Here is a 20,319-nt window from a genome sequence, read left to right as displayed (position 1 = left end):
AGATGGGAAGCCCTGAGCCAGAGACATGGACTGGAAGGGATGACATGGGACATTAGCCTATCAGTCAGCACAGCTGGGCCTCATCGCTGGTGGCCGCCCAGCTCGCTCTGGTTGTGAAACAGAGTCCGCAGGTGCTCCGGTGGCCCGGCTTCTGTTGGAGGCCCCACTGGCAGCGTTTAGCAGAAGGGAGAGCCAACACCTAGAGGCTGCTCCTGTGAATCCATTGGGAAAGAAAATGAAATGTGTTTTTGTCATTGTTTTTGTTTTAAAGAGACAGGGAGGGAGACCTCATAAATAATTAACTCCGTTGACCTCTGTTGACTTCTGCTGTCTGCAGAATTTCTAGAATCTTCTAACAAAGTAGCCTCTGTTTGGACTATAGATGTATACTGTGGGGAGATGGCTTTTTTTCCCCTTTGCACCCGATTTTGATCCGCTGCACAACAAACTGCTTTTAAAGCTGTCTCCTCCCTCGCCGCTCCTATCTGCCCCACCAGTTTCCCGCGGGGTTGTGAACTTGAGTCGATGAGGGACACTTGGAAGATCTGAAGCGCTGGGTGTCTGTGAAGGCATTTTTCTTTCTACTCCTCCCCCACGCCTCAGCTCCTCTTAACACGGTTCCCGAAGAGGAACAGCCATTCAAACAGGGCTGTCAGCGACAGAGTTCTTTTTCATGTTGCCTTCTACTTCTGTGTCTTGGTAGAGCTGAGACACATGTAGGTAAAGAGGGTCCTGCTTTTTTTGCAGATTTTTTTCCCTCCACATGCCTTTTCATTGCTTTTCTTTCCTTAGGTCAGGGGAATCAGAATGGTTGGATGAAGATGAGAAAAACCCTAGTCAGGGCCCTTTTCTGTCTCCCTCGCTCTCGGGCTGAGGCTGAGCTTCCTGGCCTCGGCAGCCTGCCCAGAGGATGCTGGGTTATTTCCAAGGTTTTAATGTGTCTGATATCCCAGGGTTTATGGAAAATCTGGGAGAGGGATCCTGGTAGGGTGGGTCCTTTAAGCCACCTATTTTCAGTCAGGTCTAAACAGAGAGTCTCAGGCACAGAAAATAATTTGACCCGCTATCCCCAATGTAATGCATTTCCAAGTACCTGCCAGTCTTCCATGGCTCCTGCCTTTGGTAGCATAAGCCAGTTCCTGTCCTCTGTTCTTAGGAAAATGGAGAGCAGCTGCTTCAGTAAGTGGAAAGGGCCTCCGGGTTCCCCAAGCCACCCCATAGCACTATCTCGTCCCAACTCATCCTCCTCCCAGTCTTATCCATCTTCTCTCTTTTTTTTTTTCCGGTACGCGGGCCTCTCACTGTTGTGGCCTCTCCCGTTGCGGAGCACAGGCTCCGGACGCGCAGGCCCAGCAGTCATGGCTCACGGGCCCAGCCGCTCCGCGGCACGTGGGATCTTCCCAGACCGGGGCACGAACCCGTGGCCCCTGCATCGGCAGGCGGACTCTCAACCACTGCGCCACCAGGGAAGCCCTCCATCTTCTCTTTTATGAACTGAGGACTTCTAATGCCTTTAGTCAGTCTATTTCTGCAGATCTTGAATCAACTAGCACGTACCCATATTTTGTTTTAAGGTACTGGGTTCTAAACTGGATACACTACCAGAGGTGAATTTTTTTTTTTTTTTTTTTGCGGTACGCGGGCTTCTCCCATTGTGGAGCACAGGCTCCGGACGCTCAGGCTCAGCAGCCATGGCTCACGGGCCCAGCCGCTCCGCGGCATGTGGGATCTTCCAGGACCGGGGCACGAACCCGTGTCCCCTGCATCGGCAGGCGGACTCTCAACCGCTGCGCCACCAGGGAAGCCCCCTTAGGAGCACCTGGAGAAAATGACTAAATCTACCAAGGGGAGCAGTGAAAGTACGCTACTAGTATTTTTATTCAATTCTGCCCTACGTTCTGCCTTTTCTAAAATATATCAAGATCATTTGATTTCTAATCTTGCATACGAAAGGTGGAATAAGTCTGAGTGTCTACATCCGCAAAGGTGCAGAAAAGTAAACCTCTAGAGAAAGAGGCAAAATTGTGCATCTGCAACATTGTAATAATTATTGCCCTGTTATCAACAGCAGTGTTCTGAATTGCACTGAAATCAGCAGGGTTTTTTTTGTTAAAAAAAAGGAGAAAGTGGCATGACCCTTGTCTTTGATATATAAAACCAAATTCCTGGACTTGGAAACATAAATAAATCAACAATAGAATAGTGCAATATGATGATTTCCATGTGTTTCTATATTTAGTATTATCTTTGAGCATGAATTCAGATGAAAAAGTCAATTTACTTTTTTTTTTTTTTAAATAGGACCTCGCATTCATGTATGAGGGATAAAGTGATGGGGGGATCAAAGCTTGTGGCAAAGTGCACGGAAGAGGGTAGGCATGCCGTAAACTGTGAGGTACCTTTCCTTTTTCCAGCAGAGGGAAATTCCCTCAAAAGAGTGTTTTCTTTTCCAATGGGCAGCTTAGTGGAATAACACGGTCTTTCGTCTGATGGATGAATGTTGATGTGATTCAGTGGAGAGGGGTTAGCAAATTCCTTCTGGCCTAAGCAGCAGAATCCTCTTAGAAAGAAAAAAGTTAGCTTTGTTTCACAAAGCAATTTTTCTCAAAGCCAAAGTCAGATGCTAATTAGAGCAAGCTCCCCACCACAGTGAACTGATGCAGATTGGGGCATCCAGATGTCTATAAATAGCAAATCTATTTAGAAATTCCTACCTCACCAAACCTGCATCCTTGTTCCCCAGGAGCAGGGCTTGCTGTTATTTACAGCAGCATTTGAAGACTCAGAAAAGCTACCTTCTTTGCCTTATCTGGGTGATGCACGGTCCATTTTCAGTTTTGTCTGTAGGTATTGTAGCGGGCACTCAAGAATCTCTCATGCATTTCGTCTTTAATAGAAGTACACATACTCTGTCTTGTTTCAAAACATTGTTTTAAGTGGCTTAGATTACATGTTTATAAACCCCTTTATATGCTTTGAAAGCAACTTTCACCGTGTTTGTGGGTTAGACCTTCACTACCAGCTGGTTTGTCACGTTTCTGCAACACAATTTATATGTAAATACATCTGTTCCTTACAGCACACTCTGCTTTCCGTTGGCCTCTGGTTGGCATGAAATTTTGAGGAACAGTGATCTATCTAACTCCCTCCTTTTTGAAATAACTTTTCAGATACTATAAAAAGTTACAGTCATTCATATATTTTTGTGTTTCTTTTAAAAGGGATCTTTTCCTTCATTAAAATAATACATATTCATTTTAGAAAATTGAAGGCTCAAGAGAAATAGAAAAGAGACTTTAAAGTCCATTCATAATGCTACAATTCAAAGACAACTAATGCTTTTACTTTATATTTTTCTTTAGTGCACAGAGTTTTTAAACATAAAATATTGTGATTATTCTGTTTATGCAATTTTACATTATTCCATTTTTACCTGTGATGGTTTTTGCACTTCATATGTAATATAAATCACAAATTAAATAATGTCTTTATGTAAAGAAACATCACCATCTTTTAGAAAGTAGATATATCTTTAGAAAGTGGAAAGTGCTTTAAAGAATACTCTTTAGCCTATAGATATTAGATGTTAGTATATGCATATGAAAAATTGTAAATAGAGGTTGTATTTTTAATAGCAGCTTCCCCGGGAGGTAGGACTACAGTGAAATTATGTTTTCTAAGTTATAGAATTCAGAATTCTTTAATTTTTTATAGTAAGCATTTATTACTTTGTGATAAAAATAAAAAATTTGAAATGATTGATGTTGGGAAGTTAAAATGATAACTTTGAAAGTTTAATATCTACCTTCCTAGTGTGGCATGTCTTTCCTGCTTCCCCTTATAATTTTTTAAATAGTGATTATGTGAACTGGATAACAGTTTCAGAATATTGAATAGAAATTAGTTTTCTGCTGTTTAATTTATGCCCGAGACGTCATCTGTGCCTATAGGGATGCGTCTGATTTTGTGTTCAGGGGAAAGTGTTGGTTTGATTCGAGCACTGTTAATGAAACCAGCTCAAAAGTTCAAGCCTTGTATATTTAAGGTAGCCTCTGATCCTTTTCTGAAACTCATAACTTTCCAAGACTATAACATAACTCTCGGCCATTCTTCTTCATGTGAATTCCTGGTCATGGGTAGGAAATCATGCGCAAGTATCACCAGAACTGGAAAGCAAAAGCACTTGGAGGAAGGGGTGAGCTGTATTGACTAGGCTTTTCATAGGAAGATAGCACAGGGGAGGTGGAATAAGCTGTGGGCCAAAGGAGAGGGGTGGGTTAAGGTTTTTCATTCCAGTCAGGGAATTCAGCCGCTTCGCAATTCAGCGCTGCTACCTGGAGATGTTAATTTGATATGTGCCTGTGCAACCCTTACTTCTACAGGGTGAAGAATTAATTCACTTAGATGGAAAATGCTGTCCTGAATGCGTTTCAAGGAATGGTTATTGTGTATATGAAGAAAATGCAGAATTTGTGAGTATCAGGCTAATGACCGAAGACTAACAAAAATGAATCATTCAAAACTAATTTAATGAGGGGGCATTTCCTTCTCATTTCTTTTATCCATGCATTTGTTTAACGAATGTGATTGCACACCTACTATGTTCCCGGTATTGGAGATACAGAAGCCGACACAGCATGCAGAGTCCCTGCTCTCAGGGAGTTTCCGTTCTAGCGTGGGGACACACACAACAAACACACGTGTCAGGTGGTGATGGGTGCTGCCTGGAAAACAAGGCAGTTGGGGAGTAACTGAGTGGGGGAGTTGCTCTTTTACATCAGATGATGGGGGAAGTCTTCTCATGAGGAGAAATTTGAGTAAAACCTGAAGGAAGTGAGGGAGCGAGCCAGGGATATCTTGGGGGAGAAACATACCAGGAAGAGGGATCAGGAAATTAAAAAAACCAGTGAAGCAGAAGTGTGCTTGGCATGTCCAAGAAAGTGAGTTTGGCTGGAGGCAAGGAATGAGGGGGAAAGGAGTTGAGATGAGATCCAGCAGGTAGCCTGGACCCTGGTTTTACCCAGATGCCGATGGGAGCTTCTGGGCAGTTTTGATCAGGACAGTGCTGTGATAGGGCTTACGTGCAAAAGGATTACTTTTGCTGCCACGTGGGCCAGTGACGGAGGAGGGGGCGAGAGTGGAAGTAGGTGGTCCATTTAGAAGGTTTTGCAATAGTCCAACTCTAAAACTCTATTAGCTAAAGCTTTATTTCTCCCTAAGTCTGTACTTTTTTTATTATATACCCCAAAGGAAAAATATTTATCTTAATCTCTTCAAATTTGCTCTATTTATATAGCCCTTATTTTCCACATGGGGTTCTTGGAATGTTGATAAATTCAATGTGTTCTTAAAAGTATGCCAGTTGATCATAAGTACAATTGCATCATTGACCAATCAAAAAGGGATTATAAGAATTAGGATTAGGTACTTTGATTTGTGAAGTGATTCCTACACCCTTTTTCCTCCCGATTTGGGTAAACTGCATCTGTCAACCTGCCAGTTTTTTGTATAAGCTGGGCATGTAGTGTTGCATAGGGTTAACATTCAGGCTCTAAGTTCAAATCCCTACTTTGCCACATACTGACTGTGACCTTGGGCAAGTGACTTAATCCTCAGTTATAGAGATAAAAATAGTACTTACCTCATTGGTCTGTTGAGATGATATGTATAAACTTAGAACAACATGTGGCATATAAGAAAGCTTAAAAATGTGATCATTACTATGGTTATTATCATGCGGTTGGCATTGTTTGTTTCATATTGATATTTCATCATTTAGTCATACTCGTTTCCTAAGAATTTAGGAGATTAAATTCTGTAAATATTGAACTCAAGTTTTCTCTCTCAATCACAGTATTAATTTCCCTGTCCATTTTTGGAGGTAAATTAAGCCCAGTGGAATTAAACAAAAGTGAGTTGTTTTAAGTAAGCACAAATCCCCATGATGCTCCAGTACCATTTAAGTTTCAAGAATTTGCTCTTATAAGCTTAGATCTCTTGACTGCAAAGTCCTTCGTGTTGAGGGGAATTGAAGCCAGATACCCCAGCACAAAGTGAGAATAAGAATTCAAAATTATTTGCTAGGCATGTTGTCTTCACCTCATATTGCTATGCTTTTCTTGTTTTTGATATAGATAGATTTTATTTCTACTCATAACCAGTGAATGAAGTTGCTTGTTACTTGGGGAGGAATGGATATTTCCTAATGAAAAAATGAAAAGATCAGCCTAATGGTGTTTTTAGTGGTATAATAATAAATATGTTTCTGTTTCTCTCTGTTCCTAGATGTCCTCAAATGCAAGTAAAGTTAAACATATTCCAGTAAGTATAGATTTTTAGCTTGTACGTAGATATGTATAAAATCATTTTAAGCAATTATCTGCATAAACTGTCCTGGGGAACCTTAGTGCCTTAGTATTTTTTTTTTTTTTTTTTTTGGCGGTACGGGGGCCTCTCACTGTGGTGGCCTCTCCCGTTGCGGAGCACAGGCTCCGGACGCGCAGGCTCAGCGGCCATGGTTCACGGGCCCAGCCGCTCCGCGGCGTGCGGGATCCTCCCAGACCGGGGCACGAACCCGCGTCCCCTGCATCGGCAGGCGGACTCTCAAGCACTGCGCCACCAGGGAAGCCCTGCCTTAGTATTTTTAACAGGCATATTTGCTGACAATGTAGTCTGGGGTTAAGAATTGTAATGATAACCAAGACTTGGGTTTATTGAACTTACCGTCCTTTCTTTTTTTTTTTTTTTTTTTGGCGGTACGGGGGCCTCTCACTGTGGTGGCCTCTCCCGTTGCGGAGCACAGGCTCCGGACGCGCAGGCTCAGCGGCCATGGTTCACGGGCCCAGCCGCTCCGCGGCGTGCGGGATCCTCCCAGACCGGGGCACGAACCCGCGTCCCCTGCATCGGCAGGCGGACTCTCAACCACTGCGCCACCAGGGAAGCCCTGTCCTCCTTTCTTTAGCTTATTTTTTTGCCCCACAAATGATAATTAACACTTCTCCAACTACAGGCTCCTACACAGGTCCTTTCCCTTTCTTGTGATGATTTTCTCCTCATTTTTTCTGGCCTGGAAAACTTAGTTTACCCATCAGCACAATTTCATGTACTGCAAAGCACTGAAGAGAGAGCTTTTTGGGTCTGGGGTGTGTTTGTTCCCCAGGCACTACTGAGTGTTCATTCTCTCTGAGTTGTTCGCAGGACAACGTTGTATGATTTCTTTTTAAGGGAAAGTGCAAGTGTGTTTGTTCACATGAGCAAGCTTACAGTTTTTGAGGTTATAGGATAAGGGGGCCAGGAACCCAGTCTGCCTTGAAATGGAAGAAAAGCAATTCTACCTTCTCAAGATAATATTCCTCATTTTTCTAACACTGTCATTCACTGTTGCTAAATACTGTCACATTAATTGTTTGGAATGTTTAACATCAGCTGGCTTAATAAACATTTTATCAGAGCTTTATTTTCAAGTATGCTCTTTTATTCTGTTTTGTTTTACCTCTTTCATCTCCCTAAACATTCTTGTAGGAACCTTTTCGCCTTTCTATCTCCAGGGTGAATAGGACAGCAAGCAAAGAGGAATTGCTCTTTATAATTCACTTTGGACTCTCTGTCAAAGTACTAATGTTTATTACCATTGTTTGCTTGGCTGAAAAGAATATTCAGTGTGAGAAGGCCTGTGGCATATCCACAGCCCACTAAAATTGGGCATGCAAGAGCTGTCATTTAAAAAATACAATGACCCTACTGTTACTCTTACTGTAATGACAATAAGGAAATTCAGGGATTTAAACAGATTCCTACTGTTATTATAAAGACTGTATTTAATGTACCTGCTAATCACTAGGTACATAGTAATCCCCTTTTGTGTGTGTGGTTTTTTTGTTGTTGTTGTTGTTGTTTTTGGTTTCTTTTTTTTGCTGAGATAGGTTTGAGAAACAAGTGTTATACGCTTCTTGCTTCCTCTGGAAGTTCCAGGATGCTTTCGCACTTTATCTTTCTGCCTGGGTTCTACATTAAAATAAACCAATTATAAACAAAGAAGGAGAGATACTATCCTTTTAAATTTAGAACTCTTCTACCACTGTCCTATTTCAGAGTTAGCTTTGAGTTAGGTTTGACAAGGAGCCTTCACCTTGTCTCTTATGGAAATCATACGTTCTCCACCAGCAAACTGTCTTTGAATCTTTGCACTCTGGTAACAGCATCATTCTTTACCGTTTCCTGCAGGAGGGGGAGAAGTGGGAGGATGGCCCTTGCAAGCTGTGTGAGTGCCGGGGCGCTCAGGTAACTTGCTACGAGCCCTCTTGTCCTCCGTGTCCGGTAGCCACACTAGCTCAGGTGGTGAAGGGACAGTGCTGTCCAGATTGCACATCAGGTGGGTCCATGTCCAGTTTATTTCTGCTGAGATGTTTTTACTGCCAAAAAATTCAGAGAAATCTCCTTTCCTCCCACTCCTTGCTTCATTTTCTTTAGTCACCCACTGGGTTTGTTTGTTTGTTTATTCTTAATTTTTCTAACAAATGATGCTTTGTCCATGTATTTGCCAAAGTCTACTGATTACGAGTATGTGACCTTGCACAAGTCATTGCTCCTCTCTGAATCTTAATTTTCTTGTTGATAAAACAGCCTTATCTACCTTGCAAAATTATTGTGAACATCAAACAACATAGTATTTGACAACTTGTAGAAGCAAATATATGCATTAGGACTGTTCCATTGTTGAAGATAGAAGAAACATTGCTGAAAGTTTGTATGGATGTTCATTTCTTTAAGGTGAACTGTTAAACAGATGGCTTTTAGAGTTCTCAGATGGGATTTTGAAGTTTCAAGACTCATTAATTTCTTCCAGAAGAAAATTTTATCTACTTGTTCTGCAACTCTGCCTTCAAATCACCTGGGCTTGAATTAGTTCCAGTTAATAATTGTTGGCAAAGCACTAAAGTTGCTCTGGCTGAGCAGTAATTTGCCTATAAGCTCAGTCTCTCTTGTAGAAGTGGCATTTCCTTCCATTCATATTTCATAATTAATTGTTTTCATCCATGGGTTGCAGTTTTTCCTATAGGCAGTTGCGCTTGTACTCAATGTATTCTGGCTAATCAGTGTTTCTGTGAAGGGTTTACCATGGGAAAAGAATAGCAACTTTAGGGTTTAATTACGTTACCTTCACTAAAGTGGCTCTCTGGGCTTTCCAAAACAAATATTTAGCGTATTATAATGTCCCATACCTTGAAAATTAGGTCCTTGACAACTTCGAAAACTGAACACGTCCTTTGCTGCCAAATACCACTAAGTTCAGTGATGATCCCAATTACTGGGAATGAGATTTGAAATCTTGGAGAAAAAGAAGAAAACTGACTGTATGTTTTAAAGAAAATAATAACTATTTTTAAGCAGTGTAGGTTTTATGTCCTAACCTTTTATATGCACATCAAAGGTTAAGAAGAACATTTAAGAAATTATAAATTATTGAATCTGCTTAAATCATCTATTCAATATTATGGCACTAGTCATTCCTATTTCTTGAGGTATTCTAGGAGGTAGAAGCATTCAGTAGGGCTAGTTTGGTAATGTTTTTAGCGTCTTCACTTTAAGCAGACAGGAGACAGACAGTGATGGTATTTCAGACAAGGAGCAATTCCTTGAAATCTTGCATTGAAATCAGTTTTGCTATTTGGGGTCCTTTTTCATAGGGACCAGAGTTTTCTGTTCTCCGTGTTCTATACAGGTCCATATACCCCATATATCCTTTGTTAGAAGGATGTAAGAGAAATCACGTGGTCTTTACTGAGCTCTCCTCTTTGTCCTTGATTGTAGTTCATTGCCACCCAGACTGCTTGACCTGCTCTCAGTCTCCAGACCACTGTGACCTCTGTCAGGACCCCACAAAGATGCTGCGGAACGGACGGTGTGTGCACAGCTGTGGTCTCGGATTTTACCGAGCCGGTGCTCTCTGTTTAGGTACGGCTCCAGGCAGACAGCCCAGAGGGGGACTGAGGCTCACTGGTGTCCAGGATGGGGTCATGGCACAGGAAATGAACAGTTTCCAAAAACCATTAGAAGGGAGTAATGTCATCTGTAGGCTACTTGACCTCTCTACTTGCAAGTCTCTTTCTTCTAACATTTGCTGGGTGTTTCCAGGCTTCCCGGAGAGGTAGATGATCGGGCAGTCAGATGCTTACTAGGTAGTCATGGCTGGATTTTTCACTTTTGAAAACTTTCAAGGTTAGTCATTGGGATGCTTGGTGTCAGTTATTAAAACCCTCATATAGGGTCTTCCCTGGTGGTCCAGTGGTTAAGACTTCACCTTCCAATGCAGGGGTTGCGGGTTTGGTCCCTGTTCAGGGAGCTAGGATCCCCCATGCTTTGCAGCTAAAAAACCAAATCATAAAACAGAAGCAATATTGTAAGAAATTCAATAAAGACTTTAAAAATGGTCCACATCAAAAAAATCTTAAAAAAAAAAACCCTCCTATAATCCAAGATAGAACTTTAGAGTTGACATGAACCTTCGAGATCACTTATGAGAACTTTCTCATTTTGCAAATGGGAAATCTGTGGGCCAGAGAATAAGCTGGCTTGCTTAATATCACACAGATAGTTGGTAACAGAGCTTATCTCTTGTGGGTTACCAGAGGATCCAGAATGGGTTCATGTGCATCAGAATTCTTATAGTATATCTGGGAGGGAACTCTTACCTGGGAGAATTCGGCTTGGTTGAGGCCAAATCATAGTTACTTTTTCTCCTATCTCTGACTCGTGGGGTTAATTATCCATTTAAGAGTGTGTAGGTTCATATCCTGGCTGTGAGTATAACCTCTCTGTGCCTCAGTATTCTTACCTGTAAAGTGGGGTAATACCGGTACCTTCCTCAGGAGGGTCTTGAGAGGATTACATGTATCAATACATGTGAAGTGCCTAGAATAGTGTCTAGGATGTAGTCAGGCCTCAATAAAAATCAACCACTTTTATTATTTTTGTAATTATTCACTTCTCCCTACCCTTTCTCCTGATTCATAATCTTCAGCCTTTTTGGAAGTTATTTATATCTCTGCCATAAGGGATATTCTTGTAAAATGGTTGAGTGAGAAAGATATTGGGGGCAATTGAATAAGAAGAAAAGAGCATAGACCCCTGAGCCTAACTGCCTGGCTTCCAATGCCAGCTTCATGTGACCTTGACCTCGAGCAGGTTACTTAACCTCTATGAGTATTAACATTGGGATTAATACTCTCTACCTCGTAGAGTTGTTGTGAAGATTAAATATATTCATATATGTAAAGCACTTTGCACAGTGCCTGGCGTGAAATATGTGCTACGTAAATGAAGGCTCTAGAGTTATTTTCCTGCCTGTTTTGTTCTCTGTGTCTCCAGAGCCTCAGAATTGGGCTGTGTAGGAATTGGCACTGGGTGGTGCCCTTGAACTAATCAGAGATTCCCTTTCTCTTTCTCCCAACCTTGTCCGAGTCAGCCTGCCAGCCTCAGTGTTCCATGTGCACCAGTGGGCTAGAGTGCTCGTCCTGCCAGCCTCCCCTGCTGATGCAGCATGGCCAGTGCGTGTCAACCTGTGGGAACGGCTTCTACCAAGACCGCCACTCCTGTGCAGGTAATCACTGACTGGGCCACAGTCGGCCGGGCCACTGAGAAAGCCATCCCCTGCCCCCAAGCCATCTGGTGCCACCCAGAGCTGTAAGCAACTGTAGGCTCCTTTCTTGCATGTCCTTGGTTAGATTTTTAGAAAAATCGTTTGGAGGGGAAATGGTGAAAGAGAACAAGTGCATTTATTCATCAGGTGTGCAGGCCGAATGAGCTCCAAGGTCAGGTGAAGGTCCTCTGTGGAGGAGGCTGCTGGCCGTCTCCACTCCAGGTTGTGATCATAGGCAGAGTCCACGGGACTGTGGAAACCATCCTGAGAGGAAACGCTGGTACTGTGCATGCCATGCGGATGTGAGGAGAGCGGGGCCAGGGGCCAGTCGCATTATAGATCTCTTTGAGATCTGTAAGAATTCTTCTGTATCTCTGTATCCCCAACATCAAGGGCTGCACAAAGAGTTCAGATTTGTGCAGCGTTTGTTGAACAACTGTTTGAGGAATGAAGGAATGTCCTACCCCTTGGTGATCCTGAAGGACCAGTGTTTCAACAGAAGTCTCAGCCATAAAAGAGAAAAGAACCCTTAATGTTTATTACAATCATGTTCTGTTTACCTGTTATTTTAGAAAAGGCTCAAAGTGGGTGCATACAAACATGTTTATAAGTGTCTAATGGTTTGGCAATTTAGGTAAACTGCTGAAATTTCAATTTGATGAAATTATTGAATGTATTCTTTACTCCTTTCTTCTATACCATCAAAGAGACCTCCTGCTAGCACTCCTGCGACAGATTTGCTTTTGAAAGGGAATTAATTCCCTGTGGACTTTATTCTTCCCTCCGTACCACCTCCACCTCTACCACATGTCCCACCTACATGTTTACTTTTATCTTTTCCTTTCTGGCCACTTTTCTTTCTCCCAAGCCCAGTGTTTTAACTGGTGATGTTAATGCTGTTTCAGGGCACTTTGAAATGGGTAATGTTTCATTTGATTACTGGTTTATGTAGCTGACTGCTTCCACATTCCATCCACATACCCATACACAAATGCCTTAGTAGAAAGTTGCTGGGAAAATTTGTTCATGCTCCCTCCAGGGAATTAAACCAATTTGCTTTAGTTCAGCCTGGTTGCATTTTTATACATAAAATGAGAAGAAAAGAGAGAGCAAGGGGAGAGAGAGAAGAGGAGAAAGAGAATGATCTTAAAAATTAAAGATAAACTTGTGATCAATTTCCATATACTGTTTCGACACTGAGATTACACAAATAATCTTTCCTTATAAATAAGCTTTCTCATTGTCGGAATTATTTGAAATATTTGTGCTTGCACCATTTTTGGTGACTTTTCACCGTTGACCTTAGAATTCGGTCAGTCAACCAGCGCTCTTCCAGAAAGTGCTAAACTTTTCAAAATGAGCCTGCCATTTTATGGTAACAGCAGGTTGTTTTGGACTGATTCCTCCTGGCAGGGTCATTTATGTTCTGCTGGCATAAATTGGCACTTTATTGACCCATCAAAACCAAAAGAAAGTGAACACTGTGCTGAGGAAACGCATTACCAGAAATTACCTGATCAATATTCATGCTCGCTATGTTGAATATAAGTGAGAGTGAGAAATTTGGTGCAGAGCCAATTGGCACGTAGACACAGTGACTCTTCAATGAAAGGGTCGGAGCAGGTAAACCAGGGAGGGGTGGAAGAAGGCCCTGAGTCCTGCCAGAGAACTGCATCCTTAGGGGCCTTTATCACTGCCATGCTTCTCCTGAGTTTTTTGGTGTATACACACATATATACATATGCTTACAAACGTGTACACATGTGTGCATATATTAATATTATTGTTATAATCTTGTGCTTGATTAAACTGAATAGCATTGTAAATATAGATCACATTTTGTGTCCCATACCAGTCACTGCTTCATTTCCTCTGCCTTCCCCAACTTGAGAGTTTGACGCTTTGATCACTTTACCTGAAGGATCAGCACCACCCAGTTTTTTTCTTTTTTTCTTTTTTTTTTTTTTTGCGGTACGCGGGCCTCTCACCGCTGTGGCCTCTCCCATTGCGGAGCACAGGCTCCGGACGCGCAGGCTCAGTGGCCATGGCTCATGGGCCCAGCCGCTCCACGGCATGTGGGATCCTCCCGGACCGGGGCACGAACCCACATCCCCCGCATCGGCAGGCGGACTCTCAACCACTGCGCCACCAGGGAAGCCCCACGCAGTTTTTATACCAGTCTAAATTGGACACCGGCAATGTGTAAGTTGCCTCTTCCCTACAGCAGGGAGGGCCAAGGAGTAGTCACCCTCTTAATGCCTAGAACTCAGTTTTAGGCCTGGCTCTCAGGCTTCTGCCTTAATCCCTAGGCTTCTTTTGCCACCACCTGGATGTGGTCCAACATTCCTTCTTGACCCCATGGACACCAGGTCCTAGGACTGGGGTTCTCCTTTGGTTCCTGCCACCTGTCCTGTTGTGACCCTTTTCTAGGAATTAGCAGCCCATCTCTTAGCCCCAACCTGATGGTCAAGCTTGACCCATGTATGGATGTTCTTTGTCCCACCCCCCAACACCACGTGACCTTGCACCCTTCCCCCATGGCTCTTAGGTACCACTTGTCCTGGACTTACTGTATTCTCTCTACCAGAGTGGTGATTTCATTACCTCTTCTTAGAAACCTTGGTATTAAATCTAAATCTAGATCCAGACTGAGCTCGCCCATCCTGAGAACATTCTTCCTTGCCTGTCTTGCCCCTCTTTTCAATCAACCTCTGTTTCACTCTGGTGGCATTACTGAACTGTACACACAAATCATAGATATAAAAGCCCATAAGAAGAAAAGTTAAAACAACCAAACTAACACACACCGTGCAAGATTAGTTTAAAATGACTAGCTCAAGACTGTAGACCTTGAGTTGAGAAAGAGCAGAATTTAGCCAATTTTTATATGTGTATCAGCGTTTGCTTTGTCTACTTAAAACTTCCAGTATTCGCAAAAGTTTGAGGATGGAGCTGTGTGTACCCATGGCAGGTGCTGCCTTCATAACTGCAGACCCAGAGCTGGGCGGGAGGGTGATACAGTGCACGAGACCATAGGCTTGGGAGCCAAACCACCTGGATGCCAGTCTTGGCTCTGTCACTTCAAACAACCTATTCTTTAACTTTGTGCTTCAGTTGCCTACGGCTGAAGCAGGGACAGTGATATCTGCCATATAGCATTGTTGTGCAGATTGAATGAGTGAATTCACACATGTCATTTAGGACGGCACCTGGCACCTGTAAGCCCTCCATGTATGTTAGGAGACTAGGATTTTTGCTTCCCATCGTCCTTTCCTGTTTCCTGTCCCCCACTCCTCCATTCATTCTCTATTGACCATTGCTCGAGGTCCTGCGAATATGAAGCCAAGAGTCCATGTTTGCCTGTAGTGAGCTGGTAATCAAGGCAGGGTTAGCTGCTGTTTACAGAGATGTGAAAAAAATACAAACACAAAAACCTCTGCAGCTTATTCTATATCTGATTGCTGTGTGGTCTTAGATTTTGAAACAAAGAATCAAGCAACTGAACATTTTTTAGGTTTGTGTGAGTTGAATCTCAACTCTACCACTTACTGCTGTATGGCTTTGGGCAAGTCATTTAACCACTTTGAGCCTCAGTTTCCTCCACTGTAAAATGGGGATAATATTATCTACTTTAAGCCATTAATATGAAGGTTAGAAAAGATGTTTGAAAATGTAAATATGTTATGACTGACACATAGTATGTGGACAATAAAAGGCAGCTATTGTCATTATCAAATCTGTACCTTTATTTTTCAATTTATGCAAATGAAAATCAAATAGGTTGCATTAGTAAACAAAGGGTTTTGTGCCATTTGTGTCTGATTTTAAACAACTTTTGTATATTATGGAGAAGTAAATATAATATAGAGAACAGTTTACTGTATTCATCACAAGTTGAGATCATTTTATTTTCTTTAAATGCTTCGATTAAATGATGAGAATCTGGAACGATTTGTTTCTTAGCCAACATTAAGGTATATTTAGAAGGAAAACTTATGAGAAGAAAACCTGTAAAATTTACATATAGGATACTGACCTGGCTGAGATTTAAAAGCTGTAGTTTGAACAGAAGAATTTCTAAAGTTAATTATTTGTTGGAATTTTGTTTGACTGGAGCAGCCCAACCATTTGTGGACGTGAAGCGCTGACCCCTTGCAGCCAGGCCCAAAGCAGTACTTGCTGGGTCTCAGCATTATATTCTGCTTGTGGCTGAGCCCAGCCTGGCCGTGCCCAGGAAGAACCTCTTGGCAAAGGCATTTATGAAACCGATGTTCTGAAATCCTCAAGAAAATAGGAGCCCTCCTTGTTCTGTTGGGATAGCCACTGTCAAGCTGGTTTCTTCCATGGCCCCTCCAACATCCCCCAGAACTGGAGGGTCAGTCCCAATTTCACTGCCAGATCACATATTCAGTCTGGGGGCCCAGCACATCCTACCAGTCTGTCTTAGCTCATTTTGTTCTGCTCTTTAAATCATACACATGCTCAAACCTCTGGTATTCTACAGCAATTATGGTGTCTCACTTAATTGCTGAGTGTCTTGTAAAGGGGACTTATTGCTTCAAGTGATATTCCCATCTCCTTCATTCTGTTCATGTGACTAATATTTGTTGAGTCTCTTCCACGTCCCAGGCACTGGGATACTGCAGTGAACTGACAGAAAACTGCCCTGTGGTTCGGGAACTCATGTTCTCAATGGGAGAAGAGTGTCAGTAAATAAGTAAATAAATAAGATCATTTCAAATAGTTACCATTATATGAATTCATTACTTACAGTGCTATAAAGACAGTTTAAGGGGCTTCCCTGGTGGTGCAGTGGTTGAGAGTCTGCCTGCTAATGCAGGCGACACGGGTTCGAGCCCTGGTCTGAGAGGATCCCACATGCCGCGGAGCAACTAGGCCCGTGAGCCACAACTACTGAGCCTGCGCATCTGGAGCCCGTGCCCCACAACAAGAGACGCCGCCATAGTGAGAGGACCGCGCACTGCAATGAAGTGTGGCCCCCGCTTGCCACAACTAGAGAAAGCCCTCGCACAGAAACGAAGACCCAACACAGCAAAAATAAATAAATTGACTAATAAACTCCTACCACCAACATCTTAAAAAAAAAAAAAAAGACAGTTTATTATAGGGGCTTCCCTGGTGGCACAGTGGTTGAGAATCTGCCTGCTAATGCAGGGGACACAGGTTCGAGCCCTGGTCTGGAAAGATCCCACATGCCGCGGAGCAACTAGGCCCGTGAGCCACAACTACTGAGCCTGCGTGTCTGGAGCCTGTGCTCCGCAGCAAGAGAGGCCACGACAGTGAGAGGCCCGCGCACCGCAATGAAGAGTGGCCCCCGCTTGCCGCAACTAGAGAAAGCCCTCGCACAGAAACGAAGACCCAACACAGCCAAAAATAAAAATAAATAAATTAAAAAGAAGGTTCAACATTTAAATTTCAAAAAGAAGTCTATTATAGGAAGTGACTGATTACTGAGGCAGGGACGGGTCTTATCCTTCTGAATTCCCCACAGTGCTGAGCACATATAAGGCCCTCTGGAACAACTTTTGATTGAAAAAAGTGTGGTTTAAACCACTGCACAGAGGAGAAAGCATAGGATTGTACAGGCATGCCTAGACTCTGGCTTCCTGGTAACCCGACTTCCATTTAGCTTCTATTATTTACTCCCTGTCAGCAATTCCTGGCTACCTGTGGTCTCAGGAAAATTACAGAATCTTACTTTTCCCACCCTTCTTTTTCTTGTCTTTATTTACCTCTTCTCTAAGATAACTGGGTGCCTTATGAGTGCTGAAACAGTGATTCTTCTTAAAAAAACCTGTCACCGGAACTTGGGAAGAATCCACGGGTGTTTTAAGCCATTCAGAAGGGAGGACAACAGGAGTGCCCTCCTAGAATGTTCGTTTCCTGAGTAAACTAGGCCCAGTGAAGCAGGTGACAATCACATTCCAAATCCCCTCCCTCTCTGGACATTCTCGAAAAGAATAAATGGAGAGAGAAAGGAAAAAGCAGCTGGTGGTGTTTTGCCTAGGGCCTCTGCTCTAGTAGGCGACTGGCTGTGTCTGGCATTTGTGCTGCTCATCGGATCCTTGCCGTATATGCCAAAGGCAGATGACGGAACAGAAATATCACATACCAGCCGAGAAAGCCCGCCACAAGTGCAAGGGAGTTTATCTTCCAGACAGATCCCATTCTTCCTGACAAATCTGAACCCCCAAATATTTCAGCTATGGATTACAAAGTAGTGACAAGTCTTCTGGCTTTCTGCCCAGTTCTTGGCGTTCTCAGTTATTTTAGCTAGACTGTGTGGCGTGCATTTGTACATTCTTTCTCTCTTTTCCCTATTCCCCACCCGGCACCCTCCCTGCTCTGCCCTCCCCTCCCTTTATTGCGCTGCCCACAGAGCAACCAGCACCTCCATGCTAATCACTGCCCAGATCTGAGCAGGCTGCGCCAGTGTGGCCAGGAAGTCTGGGAACTGGCCCATCAAAAGCCTGGTTTGGGCTGGTGGTCCCTCCTTTGGGTCTTTAGTTTCTATAGACACGTAGATTCAAGGTATCACTGGAAAAATCAATAGCCATTTAATTAACACGAGCTGAGGAAAACCCCAGGGAGTCCAAGCAGCTGAGAGTTGCCAATGGTCACAGTGGATGGGTGGAATCTGAGAATTCTGTTCATCTGTCAGGCTCAGCCTAGGTGGTCACCGCATTTGAAAACTGTCAGGGTGTGCCGTGTTGTAGATTTAGAAGTATAGGTAGAGGGGCAGCAGACAGACAGGATAACCGGAGGAGTGTTCCTGGTGAGCTGAATGTCTGCCTTTATCCTCTCACTTATGTACCATTGAAAAGCTAGCCTGCTTGTAAATCTCTCTCCATGTGGACCTGCCAAAGCGCCCCTCAGCTGGGAAGTCATTCCTTCGGTTCAAGCTCTCTGTCTACAGAAGACCCTACTAAAAATTCAAATAGGTCACCAAGACAAGCAAATCATTCAGCTATATCACAAATGTGGTTAATAGATTAACTAGCTATTTACCCAGCACCTGCCTTAGGGAACAGGACTATAGGCTTTTTTTTTTTTTCTCCTTTAGAAATTTTTTCCCCTAAGTACCAGATGAATTCATCTAATAAAGTCAGTAAAATTCAAGGCGCATAAAATCAGTGAAAATCCCTAACTCAAGCTCTCCCAAATCATGGCTGTTGGTGTTTTGGTGAATGTCTTCCTAATTTATGTAGTGTGTGTGTGTCTGTGTGTGTGTTGTGCACACAGACACATATAGATGCATTTATTTTTCAAAAGTAAAATCACACTCCATATATAGTTTTATTGCCTGTTTTCCCCATGCTATTTATTATCCTTCTACAACATCTTTTTAAAGCTGTTGTATAACTTTCCATCTGTGGCTGTGCAAGAATTCATTTAGCCAATCCTCTGTTTGACATTTCTTCCTCATTTTTCCATGATCATAAATAACCATGATGTAAACATTTTTAATAGAAATTGTGGTAAATATGTTTGATTAGGGTAAATGCTTAGACATGTAATTGCTGGCCCTAAGTGTATATAGGCACATATTTAAGCTTTTGACACATATTAACATATTACCCTCTTTTAAAGAAGCTGTAATTTGCACTCCTGCTAGAAACACATGAGGGTGCCTTCCTCCTACTACCCTTGTCAGCACTAGGTATTATGATTCTCATTGCATTTGTCAATTTGATTGATGTAAAATGTAATCTTGTTTATTTATTAATACTTATTTTGGGGATTTATATGAAGGAAGTTGAATTAATCATATTTATCCGTTCATGGCCCCCTTTCATCATTGGCCTGAGCCAGATTATTCTCCTTATCTATCTGTCTATCTCCCTGTCTGTCTACTCCTTTTGTCCTCAGAACCTGTTCCCACTTCCTTTCTCCCCAGCTGCCCACTTAAGTAACTATTCTAATGCAATTTAATGTGGATTTGTTGCATGTGTGTGCTCTTATTGTTTTGTATGCATGTATTTTAAGTATTCATACCTATTACTAGGTGGATATTTCATTCTTTTCCCTTTTTTTTTTTTTTCAGTTTCAATAAGTAGTTTTATTACTGGTTAGATTTTACAACTTCTGATATTTGAATACACTTCCACCTTAAAATTCTAAAACAACAAAGTGACCGTTGGAGGGGGTTGAGTTTTTTCTTTTTTTTTTTTCTTTTTAGGACTATTCAAAGTAACAAACTTTTTTTGTTTTTTTTACATTTTTGCTCTGGTCATAAATATACAGAGAGAAAAAGAGGGAGAGAAAAACGAACAAGTCATCCAAAGTATGGAGATAAAACAGTATTCCTAAGGCACGTGGCAGTCTTAGAAAATACAGAAGCTCTAACCAACTTAAATTATTTGTTGTTTTTCCTCACTCAGTCCACAAAACTGTACAGTGACACAAATGCTGTGTTGCAGATAGATCTTCCAAGTAATTCCAGTCCACACCGCTGTGTCAGCCAGGGGCACAATTATTTTCTTCCTCAGTTTCCAGGTGAGATCCTAAAACGTGGTTAGCTAGTTACTCAAAGCCTCTATTTTAAAATGCACTTGGGCGGATTGGTTCAAGATGGCTGAGTAGAAGGATGTGCGCTCACTCCCTCTTGTGAGAACACCAGAATCACAACTAGCTGCTGGACAGTCATCAACAGGAAGACA

The 20,319-nt window shown here is 42.5% G+C and overlaps 1 protein-coding gene across 1 annotated transcript in view; it reads left to right on the top strand.

Annotated features, from left to right (window-relative positions):
• The window catches only part of FRAS1 (Fraser extracellular matrix complex subunit 1), a 452,432-nt gene that overhangs the window by 197,502 nt on the left and 234,611 nt on the right, over positions 1-20,319 (top strand). Inside the window, exons 10-14 of the mRNA XM_007455407.1 lie at positions 4,383-4,472; positions 6,286-6,321; positions 8,224-8,371; positions 9,811-9,954; positions 11,465-11,599. Coding sequence (XP_007455469.1) covers positions 4,383-4,472; positions 6,286-6,321; positions 8,224-8,371; positions 9,811-9,954; positions 11,465-11,599 — 553 coding nt within the window. The remainder of the gene's footprint in view (positions 1-4,382; positions 4,473-6,285; positions 6,322-8,223; positions 8,372-9,810; positions 9,955-11,464; positions 11,600-20,319) is intronic.

The sequence above is a fragment of the Lipotes vexillifer genome, unplaced genomic scaffold, assembly GCF_000442215.2.
Source record: "Lipotes vexillifer unplaced genomic scaffold, Lipotes_vexillifer_v1.1 scaffold749, whole genome shotgun sequence".
Lineage (NCBI taxonomy): Eukaryota > Metazoa > Chordata > Mammalia > Artiodactyla > Lipotidae > Lipotes > Lipotes vexillifer.
The sequence above is the reverse complement of the archived record's forward strand: the minus strand, read 5'-3'. Positions and strand labels throughout refer to the sequence as shown.